The 19,973-nt window shown below is 53.6% G+C and overlaps 1 protein-coding gene across 1 annotated transcript; it reads left to right on the top strand.

Moving 5' to 3' along the window:
* Positions 1-946: 946 nt before the first annotated feature.
* Positions 947-19,097, top strand: FADS6 (fatty acid desaturase 6). Its single transcript, XM_040244503.1, has 6 exons — positions 947-1,163; positions 1,890-2,056; positions 12,556-12,736; positions 13,492-13,679; positions 14,897-15,076; positions 15,866-19,097. The coding sequence occupies exons 1-6, from the start codon at positions 1,001-1,003 to the stop codon at positions 16,013-16,015; spliced, it is 1,029 nt and encodes a 342-aa protein (XP_040100437.1). The 5' UTR covers positions 947-1,000; the 3' UTR covers positions 16,016-19,097.
* Positions 19,098-19,973: the final 876 nt, after the last annotated feature.

Raw genomic sequence — 19,973 nt, 5'->3', positions numbered from 1 at the left:
CATATGAAAAAACCATATGAAAAGAGAGAAAGGACCCTCAGAAGTGGAGGAGGATGTTTGCACAACACAGCAGCTTTGCTCCCAGGGCCAAGGCCAGACTCCCGCAGCGCTGGGTCAGGGCCTGGGCGGATGGGAAGGGCCAGGACGGGTGCTGCTCCCGTCTCCAGGGCCCTTTGCAGTGGCCTTCAGCCCCGGGCACCCCTGAGTGAGGGGTACCGCAGAGGGCCCCCACCTGAATGCGTTTTCTCTACAGCAGTCCCTTTTCAGTCCCAAACCCACTGGGCTAGAGAGACAGCTCCCCACGTGCCGCTGCTAAAGCCGGATTCAGAGGGGAGCACCCCACCACCACCACCACTCAGAGGCTTGAGCGAGGCCTTGAACTTTCTGTCCCATGAATTCACACATCTTTCCCGACACTGTTTCAGGTCCTGAAGATAAGACTGGAGAAAAAGCGGCAAAGTGAGGCCTGCCGGTACCAGCGTCCCCTCTGTGGGTGGAGACAGGGGACGAATGTCCGGGTCGGGTGTGGAGCGGCTGCTAAGTGCTACTGGGAAAAATACTTAAGTTCAGGGATTAAAAAAAGGTCCCACACACCCAAGCAAGGTGCGGCGCCGGGATTATATAAAGGAGTTATTTGAGGTCAGGCGGTCAGGGAAAGTCCTGGGGGAGGAGGGTCTCTACGGGGATCCTCACGCCCCCATCCCGTCCGAGCCCGCGTCCCCTCCGCGGCGATTTGCTTCTGGCTCCAGGTGGCCTTCCCACCCCCGCGCATCCGTGCGCTCCTCCTGCTCCCGTTCTGGTCCCGCCTGCCAGGAGGGTGGCCCCGGACCGGTCGGGTCGCTCTGGGCGCGCACCCTGATATCGGGGGCGGGTGTCCCCAGCCGCCGCGTGACTCCGCCCCGCCCGCGCCGGCTCGCGCTCGGCGCCTCGGCCGCCCGGCGCCGCAGACGCTCCCGATCCTCCGAGTCCCCGGCGGGTGCCCGGCCCGAGCGCGGAGCCCATGGAGCCGGCGGGGGGCGCGCCCCGGGAGAGCGCCCGGGCCGAGGCGCTGCTGGGCGAGCTGGAGGCGCGGGTGCAGGAGGTGGTGAGGGCGAGCTCGTGGTGGGAGCGCCACGGCGTGGACTGCGCCATCCTCGCGCTCAGCCTCCTCGCTTTGCCACCCGGTGAGGGACACGGGGGACTGGGGGCTGCGGGGCCCGCTGGGCGGTGGGGGAGGGTGTCGGGGACGGGCGGCGGGGTGGGGTAGATGGCGCGTGCCTGGGACACCAGGACAGAGGGTCAGCCCGGAAAGTCTGGTTGGGGAGTCCTGACTTGTGTACCCGGAGATGCCCCGATGGATGAAGGGCAGTGGAGGAGAAAGTTAAGCCGAGTCAGGGAGAAGCGGCGGGGGGTGGGGGTGGGGGAGGATGGGAGGGGGGTGGGGGAGGGTGGGAGTGGGGTTGGGGGTGGGGGGTGGGGTGGGGGATGGGGGGTGTAGGTGTGGGGGTGGCGGGGGTGGGCGAGGGGGAAGGGGCGAGGTAGGGGGGATGAGATGGCCTGGGGAGGAGGAGGGTGCTCCATGGGGCGCCCGGGGAGGGGGCGAGGGGCCTGTTCCCTCTGGCAGGGGCGCAGAATCAAGATTCCCGGCCTGTCTTCGGTGAGTCAGTGGCGCTCTGTCTGGTCTCAGAGCCTTTAGGGAGAGCCAACCCATTCCACTCTGGCCTTCGTGGAACCTGCCACATCGCTGTCCGTGGCAGTCCCCAGGGCTAGGCCCCCTTTGGCCCGGGCTTCCAGGGGTGCAGCTGGGGCATTTGGGCTCAGACCTCCAAGAACCAGAGAAAGACCCGCGCCCTTACCGCTCTTCTGCTTGCAGCCAGCCCTCTCTTCCCCCTGCCCCTACTCCCACGCAGGGTTCCTGTGCCTGTGCTCTGACAGCCCCCTGGTCTTTGCCCTGGGCATCACCATCCTGGGGGTGTGCCACTACACACTGACCGTCAAGGGCAGCCACCTGGCCACTCACGGCGCCCTCACTGAGTCCAGAGGCTGGAGCAAGGTCTGGACGCTTTTCTTTGTGGAGGTGAGCCTGGGACGGGGTGGGAGCCGCTGCGAGGCCTTGATGTGAGAATCTAAGCGTGCACAGCCCTGTGAGCCCTCGAGGGCCAGCAGCTGCAGCTGTTGGCACGTGGGCCCAAGCGTGTTGCCTGCCTGCACTACGGTCTGTGTGTGTCTGCGTGTGTGCACGACCCCAAGCCCTTGAGAGGGTAGAGGGCTGCATGAGGAATGATCAGTGCTCAACTGAGGCCAGGGATGCAGCCAGAGCACTGGTTTCTCCTGGGGGTGGCTCTCTTCTTTGCAACACTGGTTCAGGAGGGTGGACCTTCTTCCCCCTCCCAGGACTCCTGCGGCTGGCAGTCCTGGCTGCGACCTTCGGGCTTCCTGGTTTTGCAGTTGAGGTTTGGGATGTGAGCCACAGACAGAGGGCAGGGGGAGCAGGGGCCTGGTGTCTGTCCCAGCACCCCAGTTCCATAACAGCCCCCACCTCCTGACGCCTGGCGATGGTGGAGCCTCCTAGAAGCCCCCTGCTTCCCTGGGTCTGTACCAGGAGGGCCCCTCCTCTCTCCTGACTCTTGCCCCGCTTCTCCCACCGTCTTCCCAGCCTGCCTCAGCCTGTGGGCACGGTCAGGAAGGCAAAGGTGTCTGGCCTGGTTCCCCTTTTCTCTGGACCAGTCTCAGGTCTCTGATGCTCTGACACCCCCTCTTCCCTCCCTTCCAGGTGCCACCCCCACCATGGACCCTGGGTCCCTTATGAACAAATGTGAAAGCTGGTACCAGAAACAGTCCTTTTCTGCCAGGAACTGGTTACTGTGACCAAGTAACTCAATTATTAACTTTTCTTTTCTTAAAAGAGCTTTTTTTGTTTATTGGCCGCACCATGAAGCAGGTGGGATCTTAGTTTTCCAACCAGGGATGGAACCCTCACCCCCTGCTTGGAAGCTCAAAGTCTTAACCACTGGACCACCAGGGAAGTCCCTCAATTACTAACTTTTAATAAAGTTATATAACTTTACATAACTGTACATGCATGCACACAGGATGTTTTATAAAATTATAGAGCATGAGTTAGATGAGAGGAAGCGCTGTCTGTCCAGCGCCCTCCATCGCCTTCAGTGTCCCCAAACCCACCTCTCCCACCTGCGCACGTTTCTATTTTTTTCTTAAAGGGAGGGAGATTCCTTAATTTTTTTTATTTTTTAAGATATTTATTTATTTGGCATCAAGTCTTAGTTGCGGCACTCGGGATCTTTGATCTTCGTTGCACAATCTTTAGTTGCAGCATGTGGGATCTAGTTCCCCAACTAGGGACTGAACCTGGGCCCCCTGCATTTGGAGCGTCAAGTCTTACCCACTGGACCATCAGGGAAATCCCTGCACACATTTCTAAAACGCAGAGGACCAGTGGGGGGACTTCTGGTCCAGTGGGTAAGACGCTGATGCAGGTTTCCCAATGCAGGTTCCTGGGTTTGATCCCCGATCTGTGATCTAGATCCCACATGCTGCACCAAAGACCCAGCATAGCCAAATAAAGAAAAATAAAGAAATATACTTTTTAAAAAGGACAAGGGGAACCAATGGGTCCTCAGGGTCCATTTCAAGACGCTCTTCTTCCCAGGGACCCCTGAGCCAGGTCTCAGCCAGGCTCTAAGGCACAGACCCAACCCTGGAGCCAGGGCCAGATACCTTCCCCACCAGGTTTGTGATCACAAGCAGAGGAGGAACCAAGCATGTTGTGCTATCACGTGGGCTCTGTCAAAGCTGCACTGAGCCCCAGGGGCCTGGGGGCAGCTGAGAAGGTGGAGTCTTCCCAGGCTCCCCAGATGGAGGGCTCCAGCTGAACCACAGCACGGAACCCACCCGGAGGGACCCCGGCAGCCTGGTGGCCGCACCTCGTCTCGTCCCCTGGGACCCAGGGCAGTGGCCTCATCTTTGCCTCTTTAGTCCCTGGCACAGGGCTGAGCTCAATGTTCGTAGACATTGCAGGGGACACGGGGACAAGGTCCAGGGAAGAGCAGGCTGCCGGAAGGTCACAGCCTGGAGGCGGGTGAGCCCCACGTAGTGGGGAAGGCTTGGCTTCCATCCCCAGCTGTGACGGCTGGTATGCTGCAGGCAGATTGCAAATTTCTTGAGGGCAACCTGAATGGGAGGCCTCTGCTTTTCCAACCCCCATGCCTCAAGGCATGGCCCTGACTCTGGCCAACCTCAGGGAAGATTCAGCTCCCAGTGGGAAAGAGGGGACGGCTCCACCTCCTCGGCCACTGGCATGGGTGGGGCTAGTGGAATCTTTCCTTTTGTCAACCAGGCAGCGGACAGTGTCGGGGCCACCTTGGACACACTGACTCTTGGACAAGTTACTTAATTTAGCATCTAAGTGTTGGTTTCTCCATGTAATAAATGAGAATAATAATGTTACTTCCATTGTGAAACCAGTGTGAATATTAAACGAGACACCCTAGATCTTCATTAGGGCCTAGGCCTGACTCTTCAATGCCTGCTTCCAAGTAACAAGCTCCCCGACCACACCCATCACCTTTTTTTTTTCCCCTCTGGAGGGAACACACAGTCAGTAGCAAGGAAAAGGTTAGTGGGTTTTGTTACGTGTTTTGTTTGTTAGCGTTTTTTCTTTTTTTAAACTGCTTTAAATGCTTCAAATGCTTTAGTTTTCTGTTTTTTTTTTTTTTTTTCTTTTTTTAAACACTTTGTCTGTGCTGGATCTTTGTTGCTGCAGGGCTTTTCTCTAGTAGTGGCGAGCTGGGGTTACTCTCCAGTTGCGGTGCGCTGGCTTCTCACTGCGGTGGCTTCTCCTGTTGCAGAGCAACAGAGCTCTCGAGTGTGAGGGCTTCAGAAATTGCGGCTCCCAGACTCTGGAGCCTGTGCTCATTAGCTGTGGCACACGGGCTGAGCAGCACCACAGCAGGTGGGATCTTCTTGGACCAAGGATCGAACCTGTGCCTCCTGTATTGGCAGGCGGATTCTTTACCATTGAGCCACTAGAGAAGCCCAGCGTTGTTTATTTTTAACTGAAAGGTTGACCAGCTTATACAAAGCTCAGTGGATCTGTGTGGTGTGTGTGTGTGTGTGTGTATTGAGGGGGCTGTTTGCTGAGGCCCTGAACCATACCTATCCTTTGCATCACACAGAGGACCAGCTCTTGCCACGTAGGATCTCAGCAGACTACCTGGGACCCTCCTGGATCCCTGGCTTCCCTGTCTTTCACGTCCCGTTGTCTCTCTTTCATCCTCCGCTTGTCGACTGCCTGCGCTCTTTCCAAACTGTGACCCTCAGGAGGCAGCGTCACTATAGAAGAATCTAGTCCCCTAGTCACAGCCTGTCAACTGGAGTGTCACTGGCTTTCCTGGTGCACCCAGCTTTTGCCAGGCCTCTTTCACGATTTGCTGGCACGAGCTGGGGGTGAGAGAGGTCACCCTCTCTGACCCGTTGGATCTGAGGGGAGGGCAGCCAGGATGGCGCGGGTGGCTGACATCCAGGTTGCTATTGCTTCTCTTCTAAAGTATCCAAAATCATATACCCCACTCACACCAGGATTGACTTCCCTCCGAACACCCACTTCCCGTCTACACCGCAATGTTCCATTCCATTTAGTGCACCTCTGACCCTTTCCCTTGCCCATGGATTACCCTCACCTGCCTGCTCCTTATCCTGGGTTATGTCATGAGGACTTCCAGTTATCTTCTTGGGTACTGCCTGTCAAGGGCCACAGGAATGTAGGGGCAGGCTGGGGTGGGCAGGCCCCCATCGTGCAAGTACTGAAGCTTGGGAAAGTTTATTTTTTAATTTATAGTTGATTTACAATGTTGTGTTAATTTCTACTATACAGCAAGGTGATTCAGTTACACACACACACACATATATACACACATTCTTTTTCGTATTATTTTCCATTATGGCTTATCATAGGGTATTCACCCATTCTGTGTAAGTTTGCATCTGCTGACCCCAGACTCCCAGTTCCTCCCCCACTCCTCTCCCCCTTGGCAACCCCAAGTCTGCTCCCTGTGTCTGTGAGTCTGCTCTCTGTGTCTGTGAGTCTGTTTCTGTTTTGTAGATAAATTGATCACATATAAGTGATATCTATCATATAGTGTTTGTCTTTCTCATTCTAACCACTTAATATGATAATCTCCAGGTCCATCCATGTTGCTGCAAGTGGTATTATTTCATTCTTTTTTATGATTAATATTCCATATAATATATATATTTCACATCTTATAATCACATTATATTCCGTATAGTATATATTATCATATCATATATATATGTATATACCACATCTGCTTTATTCATTCATGTGTTGATGGGCATTTAGTCTGTTTCCATGTCTTGGCTATTATAAATTGTGCTGTAATGAACACAGGGATGCATGTATCTTTTCGAATTATAGTTTTCTCCAGATCCATACCCAGGAGTGGGTCGCAGGATCATATGGTAACTCTATTTTCAGTTGGAGAAGATTAACTCCTGCAATCAGGAAGGCTTTCGGGACTCCCTTGCCAGTCACTCACAGTCAAGATGTTCCCCTAAGTGGGAGGGAACAGGCTGTGCCAGTTACTAAGCTCCATTGTGTCTCAACTTCCAGCTCTCCTTTTAAAGTCGGCTTTGTGCTATGGGGGTGGGGTCACAGCTGGTCCACAGAGAGCCCAGGCCGGCTCTGCCCAGGGGGAGGGTCGTCACCCAGGGGAATACTGTCACCTTCTTTCCAGTCCCCTGTGGTGGTGGTGGAAACCAAGCCCGAGCCCAGAACCCCCAGCCTGATTGCGATGCTCGAACGATTACGATTCTCTTAACCTACCAGTTCACTGTGGCCTTTATCTTCTGGGCCGTCTCTCACCTTCTTTCTGTTTGGCCCCACCTGAACCCTGAGGGGAGGTCTTCTGAGTATGCTCCACCGTGATTTTTAAATTTTTTAATTAAAAAAAAATTTAGCAGGCAAACTCAGATCTGTAGTACAAAACATACTTCTTCTAAAAAAAAATAAAACCTTTTGTACTTTTGAAATAATTAGAGATTCACAAGACATTGCAAAAACAGATCAGAGAGGACAAAGCGGTCCAGTGGACCCTTTACCTAGTCTCCTCAGTGGTTACATAGATTTGTCATTCAATATTTGACATTCAGAGCTTCCCTGGTGGCTCAGTGGTAAAGAATTCACCTGCCAATGCAGGAGACGTGGGTTCGATCCCTGAGGGAGGAAGGTCCCCTGGAGAAAGAAATGGCAACCCACACCAGTATTCTTGCCTAGGAAAGCCCATGGACAGAGGAGCCTGGCGGGCTGCAAGTCTGTGGGCTCGCAGAGTCAGACACGACTGAGCGACTGAACAGCGATCCAGCACGTTGACTTTGGTGTGTGTGTGTCTGTGCGATTTTATCGTGTGTGCAGATTTGTAAAATGTACTTGCAAGGGGTTGTGTGGCAGTTCCCACACTGCCGGGTCTCCAAAAGCTTGGCCCCATGGGCTTGCACATGGGCCCCCAGAAGCTGAGGATGCTGGAGCAGGATCAGGTGGTCATCTGTGCGTGGTGGCACCAAGCCTGGTGAGTGTCCTTGGGTGGGTATGGTGGGGGGGGCTTGAAGAAAAGGGTGGGGCTGCTCCAGGGGGCTCGTGGCTGCCCAGCGGGGAGGGGAGACTTGGAGGGAAGCTGGGTTTGCTGGGGAGATCTAAGGGCTGAAACAGTGTCGGTCAGTTGAAGCTCCACATGGGTGCTGGCTGAGCAGCTCAAAATCACCGAGCTTTCGCTCCCGGCCCAGCCCTCTGCTGGGTGCTGGGGACACAATGGTGAGCAGAACCCTTTTCCAGTTCCCCAAGGGGTCAGAGTCCAGTGGGTAAACAGGCACACACGAATGACATCAAAATAATAGAAGTCTTAATTATACCAACTGATCATTACTGGGTGCATACTGTGTAGTTGATGTCAGTTAATAATCACGCCTCCCTGTGAGGTCAAACCTATTATCACCCTTACTTTGTGGATGAGGAAACACTGGTCTGGCAGGTTAGGTCACTTGCCCCCGGCTGCTCAGCTGCTGCACGATGTAGCCCAGGGCCTGGGCAGGCAGATTGTGAAGGCGGCTGTGTGAAGGCCGGGGGAACACAGAGAGGAGAGAGCATGGCAGGGACATGGTTGGTGTCTGCCGGTGTTTTGGGCTGTGATGACTAGGGTGTGTCTGTGTGTCTGTGTGTCTGCACATGCGTGCAAGTGCGTACGTGTTGCTCCTGGCATCTAGCAGATAGGGGCCAAGGTTGCTGGTAGACAGTCTACTAAGCACAGGATATGGAACATAAAAGTTTGAAAGTGTTAGTCCCTTTGGTGTCTGACTCTTTGCAGCCCCATGGACTGTAGCCTGACAGGCTCCTCTGTCCATGGGCTTCTTCAGACAGGAATACTGGAGTGGGTTGCCATGCCTTCCTCCAGGGGAATCTTCCCTTCCCAGGGATCAAACCCAGGTCTCCCACATTGCAGGCAGATTCTTTACCGTCTGAGCCACCAGGGAAGCCCCCAGTCCCCAGAGGCAATAGTGGCAAGGCTGAGAACCCCTGGTGAGAGCGTCTGGAGGAGACCGCTGTGAGGACAGGCTGGCTGGGCCCAGAAGTGGGAAGGCGGTTGCTGGTTCGACTTTTGTGACCCCATGGACTATAGCACACCAGGCTCCATCAAGTTCTTCAGGCAAGAATACTGGAGTGGGTTGCTATTTCTGTTTCTATGTCCTATACTTTAAAAGAAACAACATTATTTGGCTGTGCTGGGTCTTAGTTGACCATGTGAGATCTTTAGTTGAGACATATGGGATCTAATTCCCTAACCAGGGATGGAACCCAGGCCCCCTGCGCTGGGAGCATGAAGTCTTTAGCCATGGGACCACCAAGTAAGTCCCCAGGTGTCCTATACTTGATTTGACAAACTTAAAGCGGGGAAGACTACAGCCCACAGTCCCTCCTGCCTGAGGGCTGCTGCCTCTGGGACAACCCTCAGCCCCTCCTCCTCACCCTGCCCACCCTGTGGCCCTCTTCTCCTGTCCCGTCTCTGGAGTGACCCCCGCCCCCCAGGCTTTGAGCTGGAGACTTGGCTCCTGTCTTGATTGCCTCCTCCTCCTCCTCCCTCCGGATCCCTCCTTCTGCCCCTGCCCTCTGGTCCTCACCTCTCTCAGTGGCCACACCTACAGCCTCCGCCTGGCACCTGCCTCATCCTGACCCTCCCCTTCCGATCCAGTAAGTGACCTGTTTGAAGCCCAACTCTGTGTCCTAATCTTGTAATGACGGTTTTCAATCCTGCAAAGTATTGTTTGCTTAAAAATTAAAAAGAGGAAAATATTAGAGGACACATAGATAGAGGATCTCCCTCACCTCCCAGGAGGAAAATGGGGCAACTGGGGGGTGGGGTAGGAAGACTTCCCCACCCCACTGCATATTTTTTGAATTATGCAAACATAGTACCTGCTCAAAAAATAAATTTTTTACAAAAGCACCAAGTTAGAGAACTACCTTTGGCTGCTGGTGGAGGTCTGAGAATGCTTAATGAATAAACAACTAAATGAATGAGAGATCTGGGGAGGAGGGACCCTGATTTATTTTAATTTTTATTTATTTGCTTTTGGCTGCCCTGGATCTTCGCTGATGCTCTTGGGCTTTCTCAAGTTATGGTGAGCACCTCTTCGTTAAGGTGCTTGGGCTCCTCACTGCGGTGGCTTCTCTTGCTGGGAGCACCGGCTTTAGGCGCGTGGCCTCTGGTAGTTGCCACTCGAGGGCTGCAGTGTGGTGGGTCCCCCAACTGTAGCTGAGAGGAGATGTCGAGAGGAATTATACTGACGTCTACCCCACACTCACTTTGTCCACTTGAGGAGCCTGAGTGCGGCTAAGAGATCTAGGTTCTTAAGTCTGCCTGAGAGTCGTAGAAGGTAGTGATATCAAGAAGCTTCTGGAACTTTCTCTGGGTCTGGATGGGAGATCGTCTTGGGTAAGGCCTGTAAATAATCCTTTGCAGCAGGACCGTCTGTAATGCGTGGCCCTGTGCCCCTGCCCTTTGATGGGTGCACGTAATACATGCCGAACCCTGTGTCCAGTCTCTCTTCTCCTCCCAAGCCCACCATGTTCCCTCTCGTTCTGGAAAGAACATCTAGATGGGAGGGAGAATTCCAGTGTATAGAAATAGCCTCAGACCTGGGTTTCTTTTCTTTTTTAATGTGGACCATTTTAAACGTCTTTATTGAATTTGTTAACAATTCTGCCTCTGTTGGGAAGCAGTGGGGTCTTAGCTCCCAACCAGGGATGGAACCCGAACCCGAACCCCCTCATTAGGAGGTGAAGTCTCAGCCCTGGACCACCAGGGAAGTCCCCTCAGATCTGTTCTTATTCTTGCAAAAAGGCAGGTCACACATATTCCGGAAGCTTGTGCTGAGTCACAAACCACGTGTTACATGGTGGGCCCTGCCCCCAATTCTCTGGTCTGGACATGTGGCTGAGAATCTGGCCCTGCAGGCCCCTGAGGTCAAGCTTGGTACAGTTCAGGCCCCAGGCTGTTTGTGGCTCAAAGCATGATCAGCTGCTAGTGTGAGCAGAGATGTAGAACTCGGGCCAGAAGGAAGGGCAAGAAGGAAGAGCAGATTGCTGAGTACAGCTAACATTTCTTGAAGCAAAAAGCAATGCAGGCAGGCTCGGCCTTTGGAGCAGAAGTATGAGGAAGGAAAACGGTTAAAAACAGCAGTTAAAGGCAGTCACGGACTTCCCTTGTGGTGCCAATGCAGCGGACTCGGGTTCGACCCCTGGTCCGGGAAGACCCCATATGTCCAGGGTCAGCTAAGCCCGTGTGTCACCACCGCCGAAGCCTGCACACCCTAGAGCCTGTGCTCGGGGACAAGAGAAGCCACCCTCGAGAAAGTCCGTGAGCGGCCGAGAAGTAATTAATAATTAAATTAAAAACAAACAAAAAACCAACAACAAAAGCCCAGTTGCTTTTTTCCAGTTACATAACCATGAGGCTCAAAATACACTTACAAGCCTTGGGCAGAGGCAGGCAAATCCTGGCAACAGCTCCTTTGTGAACCAACTGGTCCTTTTTTTTTTTTTTTAAATAATTGATTATATTTTACTTTTTAAAAATTTATTTTTTATTTTTTTATTTGACCGTGCCGTGCGGCATTTAGGGATCCCTGACTGAGGACTGCATCCAAGGCCCCTGCCCCGGAGCCCGCAGCCTTAACCACTAGACCACCAGGGAAGTCCCCTGCTCTGCTCTTTGTGGCGCTCAGTTACTGGCATTGGGTCGCCCTTCACACCCTCCAGGATATAGGCAGGCAGCATCTTCAATAACATGAGCAAAGTCTTCTGGCTTTTGGATAAAATATTGGAAGAGACTGAGGTTGGGTGTGTTAATTTGCATATATCTGCATGAGAAACACTTTGGCGCCTCTTTCATATTCAGAATGACTGCTCTTCTGGGAGTCAGGTAGCTGCTGCTGCTGAGACTCCCACGTGGGGTCATGCCAAAGAGTCACCCCTAGGAAGTTAACTCTTGGCCAGCACTGGGGCACCCTCACCCTGGGTGCCACCCTCAGGGACCGTTCAGAAGATGGCCTTTCTTCCTCCCTAGACTCCCTTCACTGTGGTGGGCTCAGGATGCAAAGCAGTGTCATGAAGGTGCAGATGTTTCCACGGTGAACACTCACGAAATAACTGCCATCAGATGCCTGGAGCTTTGCCTTCAATGCGTCCAGTCCTCCAGCAGCCCTCTCAGACTTGCTGGCCTCCCACCCCCAAATGCTTTGCAGCATCATGCTGAGTGGATACAGTTGCTTTTTTTTTTTTTTTTATGATTATTTATTTGGTTGCATCTGTTCTTAGGGGCTTCGCAAGTGGCGCTAGTGGTAAAGAACCTGCCTGCCAGTGCAGGAGGCAAGAGATGAGGGTTCCATCGCTGAGTGGGGAAGATCCCCAGGAGGAGGGCATGGCGACCCACTCCAGTATTCTTGCCTGGAGTGTCCCATGGACAGAGGAGCCTGGTGGGCTATAGTCCATGGGGTCGCAAAGAGTCGGTATGGACCAATCAGTCGACGTAGCGCGCGCACGCGCACGCGCACGCGCATCAGGTCTCAGCTGCGGCACCCAACCGCAGGATCTCTCTCTGCGGCTTACTGGCTCTTCACTGCAGCGTGTGGGCTCCTCTAGTTGTACTGCGGGACTCTTGAATGTGCAGACTCAGTAGTTGTGGCACACTGGGCTTAGCTGCCTCCAGCCATGCGGGCTCTTAGTTCCCCAACCAGGGATTGAACCCGCCACCCCTGCATTGGCAGGCAGATTCTTAACCACCGAACCACCAGCGAAGTCCCAGGATGGGGTTGCTGCCCTAGGTCCCTGAGAGCTGATGGTCAAGGCTGATGAGCTGGGGGTGGAAGGCAGGAAGGCCTTGGAAAGGCCTAGTCTGGGGAAGGAGGGTCTTTTTGAGGCTCCAAGGGGCCAGCTTTGCTCGCCTGTGATGTGGACCCCGCCCCGCTTCCGGCTCCCTCCTCCAGGTATGCACATCTTTCACTGCGGAATATGCCAAGTATGGACACGTGAAGATGCACCATGGCTACACGAACGTGCTGGGCCTGGGGGACTCAAGCACGTGGAGGCTGCCTTGCCTCAACCGCTACGTCTACATGTTCCTCGCTCCTCTCTTGATCCCCATCATAACCCCGCTGGTGGCTGTGGGTGAGTAAGCCAGGGCCATGCCCTGCAAAGACCTGGCCCCCCCCATCCCCCTTCCCTTCCTCCCTCTCCTGGCTTCGTGGAGGCTTCATGAAGGAAGCGATGAGCCCTGAGTTGAGACCAGACAGAAACCTTCTGAGACAGCCAAGCAGGGTGGAAAGAACTTTGGAGCTGGGGCCCAGTCTGACTCTGCCGCTTACTGGTGGGTGATGACTGCAGGCAGGTAACTTAACGTCTCTGAACTTCAGGTTCTTCCCTGCTCCTCAAGGATGGTGGGAAAGCATAATGAGGTCGTAGATGTAAAAGTGCTTTGTAAAGGCCTCATACTCTGTTGTACGTTATAATGTTTAGTCTCGTAGGAGCAATATTGTATGGAAGAAGGAGCAGGGGCTAAGGGCTCAGGCCCCATGCCACCACTTACTATTAATATCAGACTGACCTCAGGTTGCTTAATGCTGTTTTCTATTCTAAAAATGGGCGAAAGGAAAAAAAAAAAAAAGAATTCCTTGGTGGTCCAGTGGTTAGGACTTGGCACTTTCACTGCTGGGGCCTGGGTTTGATCCCTGATCAGGGAACTAAGATCCTGCAAGCCACACAGTGCAGCCAAAGGGGGAAAGAAAAGTGAATGAACCTACTCTTCAGGGCTGTAACTACCTTGGTCACCTGAGTTTGCACCACTCAGCCACCAGGGAGCCTGCTTATGTTGGATTGGAACCTTGCCAACCCCTCCTCCCCCAATCTCTCGCCCCTTCTGGCAGAGCGGCTGAGAGAGGTGGAGCTCAGGACGGCCCTGCGGACACTGGGCCTGATCTCCCTGGGCCTTTATTCTCAGTACTGGCTGCTCCTGAATGTGTCTGGCTTCCAGAGCCCCGGCTCGGCCCTGGCCTGCATGCTCATCACCAGGTCCCTGCTGGCCCACCCTTATCTCCACGTCAACATCTTCCAGGTGAGGCCTCCCCTACCCTGCACACAGGGGAGGTGGGCATGGGGACCACCCTCCGGGGTGCCTGGCCAAAGGCTGGACTCTAGATTCTAGGGAGAGAGAGGCCACCAGGTGAAGTACTCCCTACTCTTACCCTCTGCCCTTCTCCCTGTGGGTCATCACAGAGAGTTTTGGTCTCAGGTAAGGAGTTTACTTCCCTTCAACACTGGCTGCCAGTCGAGCATGGATGAGAGTTATTAAGCAGCTTCTGTGCAGAGGTGGCATGAGTGGTAAAGAGCCTGCCTGCCAGTGCAGGAGACGTAAGAGACCCGGGTTTGGTCCCTGGGTTGGGAAGATCCCCTGGAGGAGGGCCTGGCAATCTGTCCCAGTACTCTTGCCTGGAGAATCCCATGGACAGAGGCGCCTGGCGGGCTACAGTCCACAGGGGTGCAAAGAGTCAGACATGACTGAAGCGACCTTGCACGCACATGTGCAAAGTTTACTTATTAAGCTCCTTAGGGACACAAGTGAATAGGACCCCAGCTCCTAGCCTCAGAGCTCTTATTGTGATGAGCCCAAGGGAAGTGAAACAAGTGCCATCACCGAGGTCCCAGCGGGCATGTGTCTAGGTAAGATGCTGGAGATGGGAGTCTTTGTGGGAGGCTGGCAGCTCAGTGCTCAGTTCTGGGGCCACTTCTGTGGGGATGGTCACCTCCGGGCTCCCTGGACCAGTGAGAATCCCAACCTAGCACTTACCACCTGGCCATTAACGACTTAATCCCACAGTTGTGTTCCCTCCGCTTGTCCGGTGAGACCGGAAGTTCCCACTCATTTCCTCATCTTCTAGACTGAGGACAACACCTAGCAGAGGAGGCGTTTCTTGAACCATGAGCAGGATTTTGATTGTTGAAAGGAGAGCAGAGAAGGGTTTCTTCAGGATGAAGCGAAGGCACAGGGATGTGAGGGACAGTGGGGGCAGTCGTGGACTTAGAGGACCACAGGGCCAGAGGGGCACTGTGGGCCAGAGGGAATGGGGACTGGTCCAGGGATGGGCGAGGCTCAGCACAGGACACAGAACCTCAGCCTCCTTGTGCCTCTTCTGGGTCCTGCCGGAGCGGGACGTGAGACACAAACAAGGACCCACGGGGTCCCCGGGTGCCAGCTGAGGATGCCGGGGCGGGGTGGGGACACACGGGTCTGCCCAGCCCGGCCCCAGGGCCTGACCCTTGTGTCTGTCACAGCACATCGGGCTGCCCATGTTCTCCCCCGACAAGAAGCCCCGACGGATCCACATGATGAGCCTGGGGGTGCTTAACCTGCCCCGGCTGCCCGTGCTGGACTGGGCGTTTGGCCACTCTCTCATCAGCTGCCATGTGGAACACCACCTCTTCCCTAGGCTCTCTGATAACATGTGCCTGAAGGTAGATGAGGGTGGGGCTGGAGGGGCTTGGATGAGGGAGCTGCCTGAGGGTGGAGGGGGAGTCCCCTTCAGGGCCCTCTGACCAACTGACCTGGCCAGAATTTCTCAGGAAGGGGCCACTCAGGGAATAAGCAGCAGTGTGGCTTTTGATCAGAAACACTTGGGTTTCTGACCAGGCAGTGTGACTCTGGACAAGTTAACTGAATGTCTCTGAGCCTCAGCTTCCTCATCTGTAAAATGGGACTAAGCCATGCTTGGGCTTCCCTGGTGGCTCAGACAGTAAAGAACCTGCCTGCAATGCAGAAAACCCAGGTTCAATCCCTGGGTTGGGAAGATCCCCTGGAGAAGGGAATGGCTACTCACTCCAGTATTCTTGTTTGGAGAATTCCATGGACAGAGGAGCCTGGCGGGCTGCAGTACAAGGAGTTGCAAAGAGTCAGACACAACTGAGCAACTAACACTTTCAAGCAGCGCTTACGTTGACAGGTTTTGAAGATAATGGAGAAATGGACCTGAAATGTCAGGCACCTGTATGTGCTTGGTGAAAGGGAGATGGCATTTATCCCCTTATGCTAAGGAGGACTGTCAGATAGTCAGGATCCCTGGAGAAGAATGCTGGGGATAAAACGCCCTTTCCCTTTCCTACTGGAAATGTGGGAGTTCTCCCAGCCCCTCAGCTCCTCCCCAGCATCATGCGACGAAGCAGACAGAAGTTCGGGGCTGGGGAGAGGAAGGGTCCCCATGGGGATGCCTCTATCTGCAGCCTCTCCTCCCGCCCACCTTCTGGCAGGTGAAGCCTGTGGTGTCCCAGTTCCTCCACGAGAAGCAGCTGCCATACAACGAGGACTCCTACCTGGCTCGGTTCCGGCTGTTTCTCCAACGCTACGAGGAGTTCATGGTGCAGACTCCTCCCATCACAGAGCTGGTGGGGCTGCAGTGAGGGGTGGGCCGGCCCAGCCACCTCACTCTCCTTCCCGGGGCCCAGCCCTGGCTCTCCTGCCTCTGCTGGCCACCCCTGGGGCCGAGAGGGTGCTGGCTCCCGCCCAGGGGCTGTACTTCGCTCCACCAGAGTGTGGAGGTGCAGGTGGACAGTGAGGCGGGGAGCTCACGCCAGGGCTTCCAGGGATCACCTGCCCTGCTTGCTTTTTTTGAGTTTTGAGGAATAAAGGTGGCTGGGCAATCTGCTCAGTCTGGACCTCAGCCAACTTCATCTCAGGACTAAACAGCTGGATTCCTTCCTGCTTCCATTCTGAGCCTCGGGAGGGCTAGAGGACAGGGGTAAGGAGAGGCCCTAGGGTGGGGGCAGGCCAGGAGGGGCATGGAGAGAGAAGGGTCCACCTGCCCCCTGGCGAGGGCCTCCCTGGTGCCAGGGAGCTCTGAACTTGGCCACTGCTCCTTCCTGTGCCGTTTGAGGTTCCGGCCCTGAAGGAGCCCTCTCCCCAGGGACCACAGGGAGAGGTTACCTTCGGCAGACTTTCCTAGTATCTCAGCCAGGAAGCCTGTGCAAGACCCTGGGCTCAGCAGCTCCCGAGACCCACAGCATCTGTGAGCTCAAAGTGTGTGTTTTGTGGGGAAGGGTTCAGGGCAGATGAGGGTAGCAAGGGGGTAAGTAGCTTTGAGCAGGACCTTGGCTAGCTCTCCAAGTCGGCTTTGTTTGTGACGTTCCCATGGGGTGGAAGAATTCTCAACTGGGAGAGGGAGAAAATGACTGGGAGGGTAGCTGAGGCTGGAGAGGGGTTATGGGAACAGGCACTGGAGGTCAGATGGCCTTGGAGAGGAGAGGAAGGAGGGGGAGAAGGATGGGGATTCAGACACAAGAGCTGGGAGTCAAGGGCCACGCTTAGCTGTGAAAGGAATGTCTGCAGCCTGGGAGTGAGGCGGAGATGTAAGGGAGTGACCTATGCCAGCTGGAGGAAGAGGCTGGGTACTGGGAACACCACTGAGATCAGCCCAAAGCCAGCGGCCTGGATAGAGAGCTGGGAGCAGCGCTGCCTGGAGGCTGGATGAGAAAGTGAGAAGCAGGGCCCGGCTGGAGGCTGAGGGAGGGTCAGAAAAGGAGGTTGGACTTCTGACACAAGGCCAGAGCAGTTAGTTTAGAATAGGGTTTCTCATCTTGGCACTGTGACGTTTTGGCCAGATAATTCTTTGTCATTGGGGGGCCTCTGTTGTGCATCGTAGGATGTTTAGTCACATCTCTAGCTTCTATCCACTAGGTTGCCAAGTTGTGACCATCAAAAACGTCTCCAGTCATTGCCCAATGTCTCCTGGTTGGGGGGTGAGCGGCAAAAACCCTCTCTGGTTGAGGACACGCAAGTCTCTCCTGAGTGCATGATCGCCTTGTTTTTCAGTGAAGTCCTTGGACAAGGTGAAGGGCATGCTGACCCTGATAAAGGGGAGGCTGAATGCCAGCACGTGGGGTGGGTGGAGGGGAGAGGGGCAGGCGAAGGTGTTCTCTGAGCCTGGTCCCGTGAGAGCACCCGTCTCTGGTGTGGCCTTAGGCGGCACTGCTGAGTAGCTCCCACTTGCCTGGCCAGGTCCATTCCCCTCTTCTCTACCCTGCCCTTCTCTCTGGAAGCCCACAGCTCCTGGCCAGTGCCCTCTCCTCCTGCTGCAGCTCTTGCTACTTCTGGAACAGCTCCTTCTTTTTGCTCCTTCAGGGCCTAGGGTGAAAGTGGCTTCCAGCTGTTGATCATCCCCCCGCAACGTTGGGGGGCACTTCACCACATCCTTCATCCTGCCACACCTCTGCACAAAGTTCCTTCATTAAACTCTCTTCAATCAGCCCCTCTGAGCACACCATCTGGTTCCTGCTTGGGAGGCTGACTGATAGAGCAGTTTCAAATCCAAGCAGCCCTCTTGGAAGGAGCCAGGCTTGGCAGCCTCCCCCACCTCCTGCTCTGCTATATGTTATTGATGCTCTTTTGAAATGCATTAGCAACTCAGAAATGGCCTTAAGGTCTGGAAATGTGATTAATCAAACTGCTGATTCTCCACATGAAAAGTGCAACATCAGAAAAGGCCCCCTTGCACACTCCTGGCTAATGATTAAAACCATCCTAATATAACCAGTGACTCACTACTGATCTGGGTCGGAGTAGGGAATGGGCTGAAGTTGGAGGCCCTGGTACCAGACCTGGCTACCCAGCAGGCCCCCAAGAACACTCTATCACTTTGAGGCTTGATTTTCTGTTACTCTGGGATTGTGACTGGGATTGACTGGGCCTTGAGAAATGAGCGGAGATGACAGGAGTGAATGAAGCCCTTTAAGGGCTCTGCAGAGACCTAAGGTCTAATTTACAGAGACATACTGGAGGGGCTAATATTTATGATGATGTTAACTAACATCAATTCAGAACTTATGGCACATTTTTAACCTATACTATCTTAACTTAAAAATTATTTATTAGACTTCGCCAGGTCTTAGTTGCAGCATATGGGATCTAGTTCCCTGACCAGGGAACAAACCCTGGCCCCTGCATTGGGAGCTCAGAGTCTTAGCCACTGGACCACCAGAGAAGTCCTTATGCTATCTAACTTTAATCTTTACAGGAAATTGGTACTATTTCCCCCTCATATTGTGAAGATAAGCCTTAGAGAGATTAAACTTATCAATGTCATATAGCTTGTACGTGGAGGAAGAAAGATTCAAACCTGGTGTGTCCAACTCCAGAATTCCTGCTCTTAACCACCAGAGATACCACCTGTGGGCAGGGAGCACTCTAGGGCTTTCTACGGTGTCTATCCTGAATCTCCTTCTCTTCCTCCCATGTGAGAGGATAATAAATGGAATGTTAAGACATGTACATCCATTATGTGCCTGGCAGTGTGCAAACTCTGGGGATAAGAGTGTGACTGGGCCCCAGTCTCCTGGAGCTTATTGTCTAGTGCAGGAATCGAGAAACCTTTTCGGTAAAATGTTAGATGGTAAATATTTGGGGCTTTGTGGATGATATGGTTTCTGTCACAACTGTTCAACTGTGCCATCAAAGTGCAAAAACAGCCAGAGACAATATGTAAAGAAATGAACATCACTGTGTTGTGTTTTTTGTCATGCTGTGAGACTTGTGGGATCTTAGCTCCCCGACCAGGTATCAAGCATGGGTCCTGGCAGTCTTAGCACTGAGTCCTAATCACTGGACTGCCAGGGAAGTCCCTAAATTCTTTTTTTTTTTAATTTTATGTAATTTTCACATGTCACAGAATATTATTCTCTAATTTTAGAAAAACCATTTAAGAATGTAAATCATGAACTTGTGGGTTATACAAAGACAGGTGGTGAGAGGAATTTGTGCTACAAACCATAGCTTGCTTACTCCTGGACTGATGGGAAGAGTACAAAACACAATGGCTTATTAGAAATCCTTCCTTGGTGGCTCAGAGGGTAAAGTGTCTGCCTGCAATACGGGAGACCCAGGTTCCATCCCTGGGTTGGGAAGATTTCCTGGAGAAGGAAATGGCAACCCACTCCACTATTCCTGCTTGGAGAATCCCAGGGATAGAGGAGCCTGGTAGGCTATAGTTCATGGGGTCGCAAAGAGTCGGACACGACTGAGTGACTTCACTTTATTAGAAATCAGAGCAGTATTTACTTCTCAGTGAAGGGAAGTAAGTGGAAGGGAAGGGAAGTATGTGGAAGGGAAGTGTCTAGAAGGGGCAAAAGGAGCTCCTGCAAGTGCTGGCCAAGTTCTACTTCCTGATCTAAGTCATGGTTACATGGTTACATTTTGTGATGATTCATCAACCAGTACATTTATGGTTTGTGCAGTTTTCTGTTCATCATACTTTGTAAAGAGAAAAAAAGTCTGCCATTCCAGTTCTACAAGGATCAAGCTATTAGCTATTACAGTAACTCAGCAACAATGTTCCCAAGAGGAATTCACCATGCAGAAAAACAGGAA

The sequence above is a fragment of the Oryx dammah genome, unplaced genomic scaffold (genome assembly GCF_014754425.2).
Source record: "Oryx dammah isolate SB20612 unplaced genomic scaffold, SCBI_Odam_1.1 HiC_scaffold_8, whole genome shotgun sequence".
NCBI classification, from domain to species: domain Eukaryota; kingdom Metazoa; phylum Chordata; class Mammalia; order Artiodactyla; family Bovidae; genus Oryx; species Oryx dammah.
Note: the sequence above shows the minus strand (reverse complement) of the source record. Positions and strands in the feature narration are given on the sequence as shown.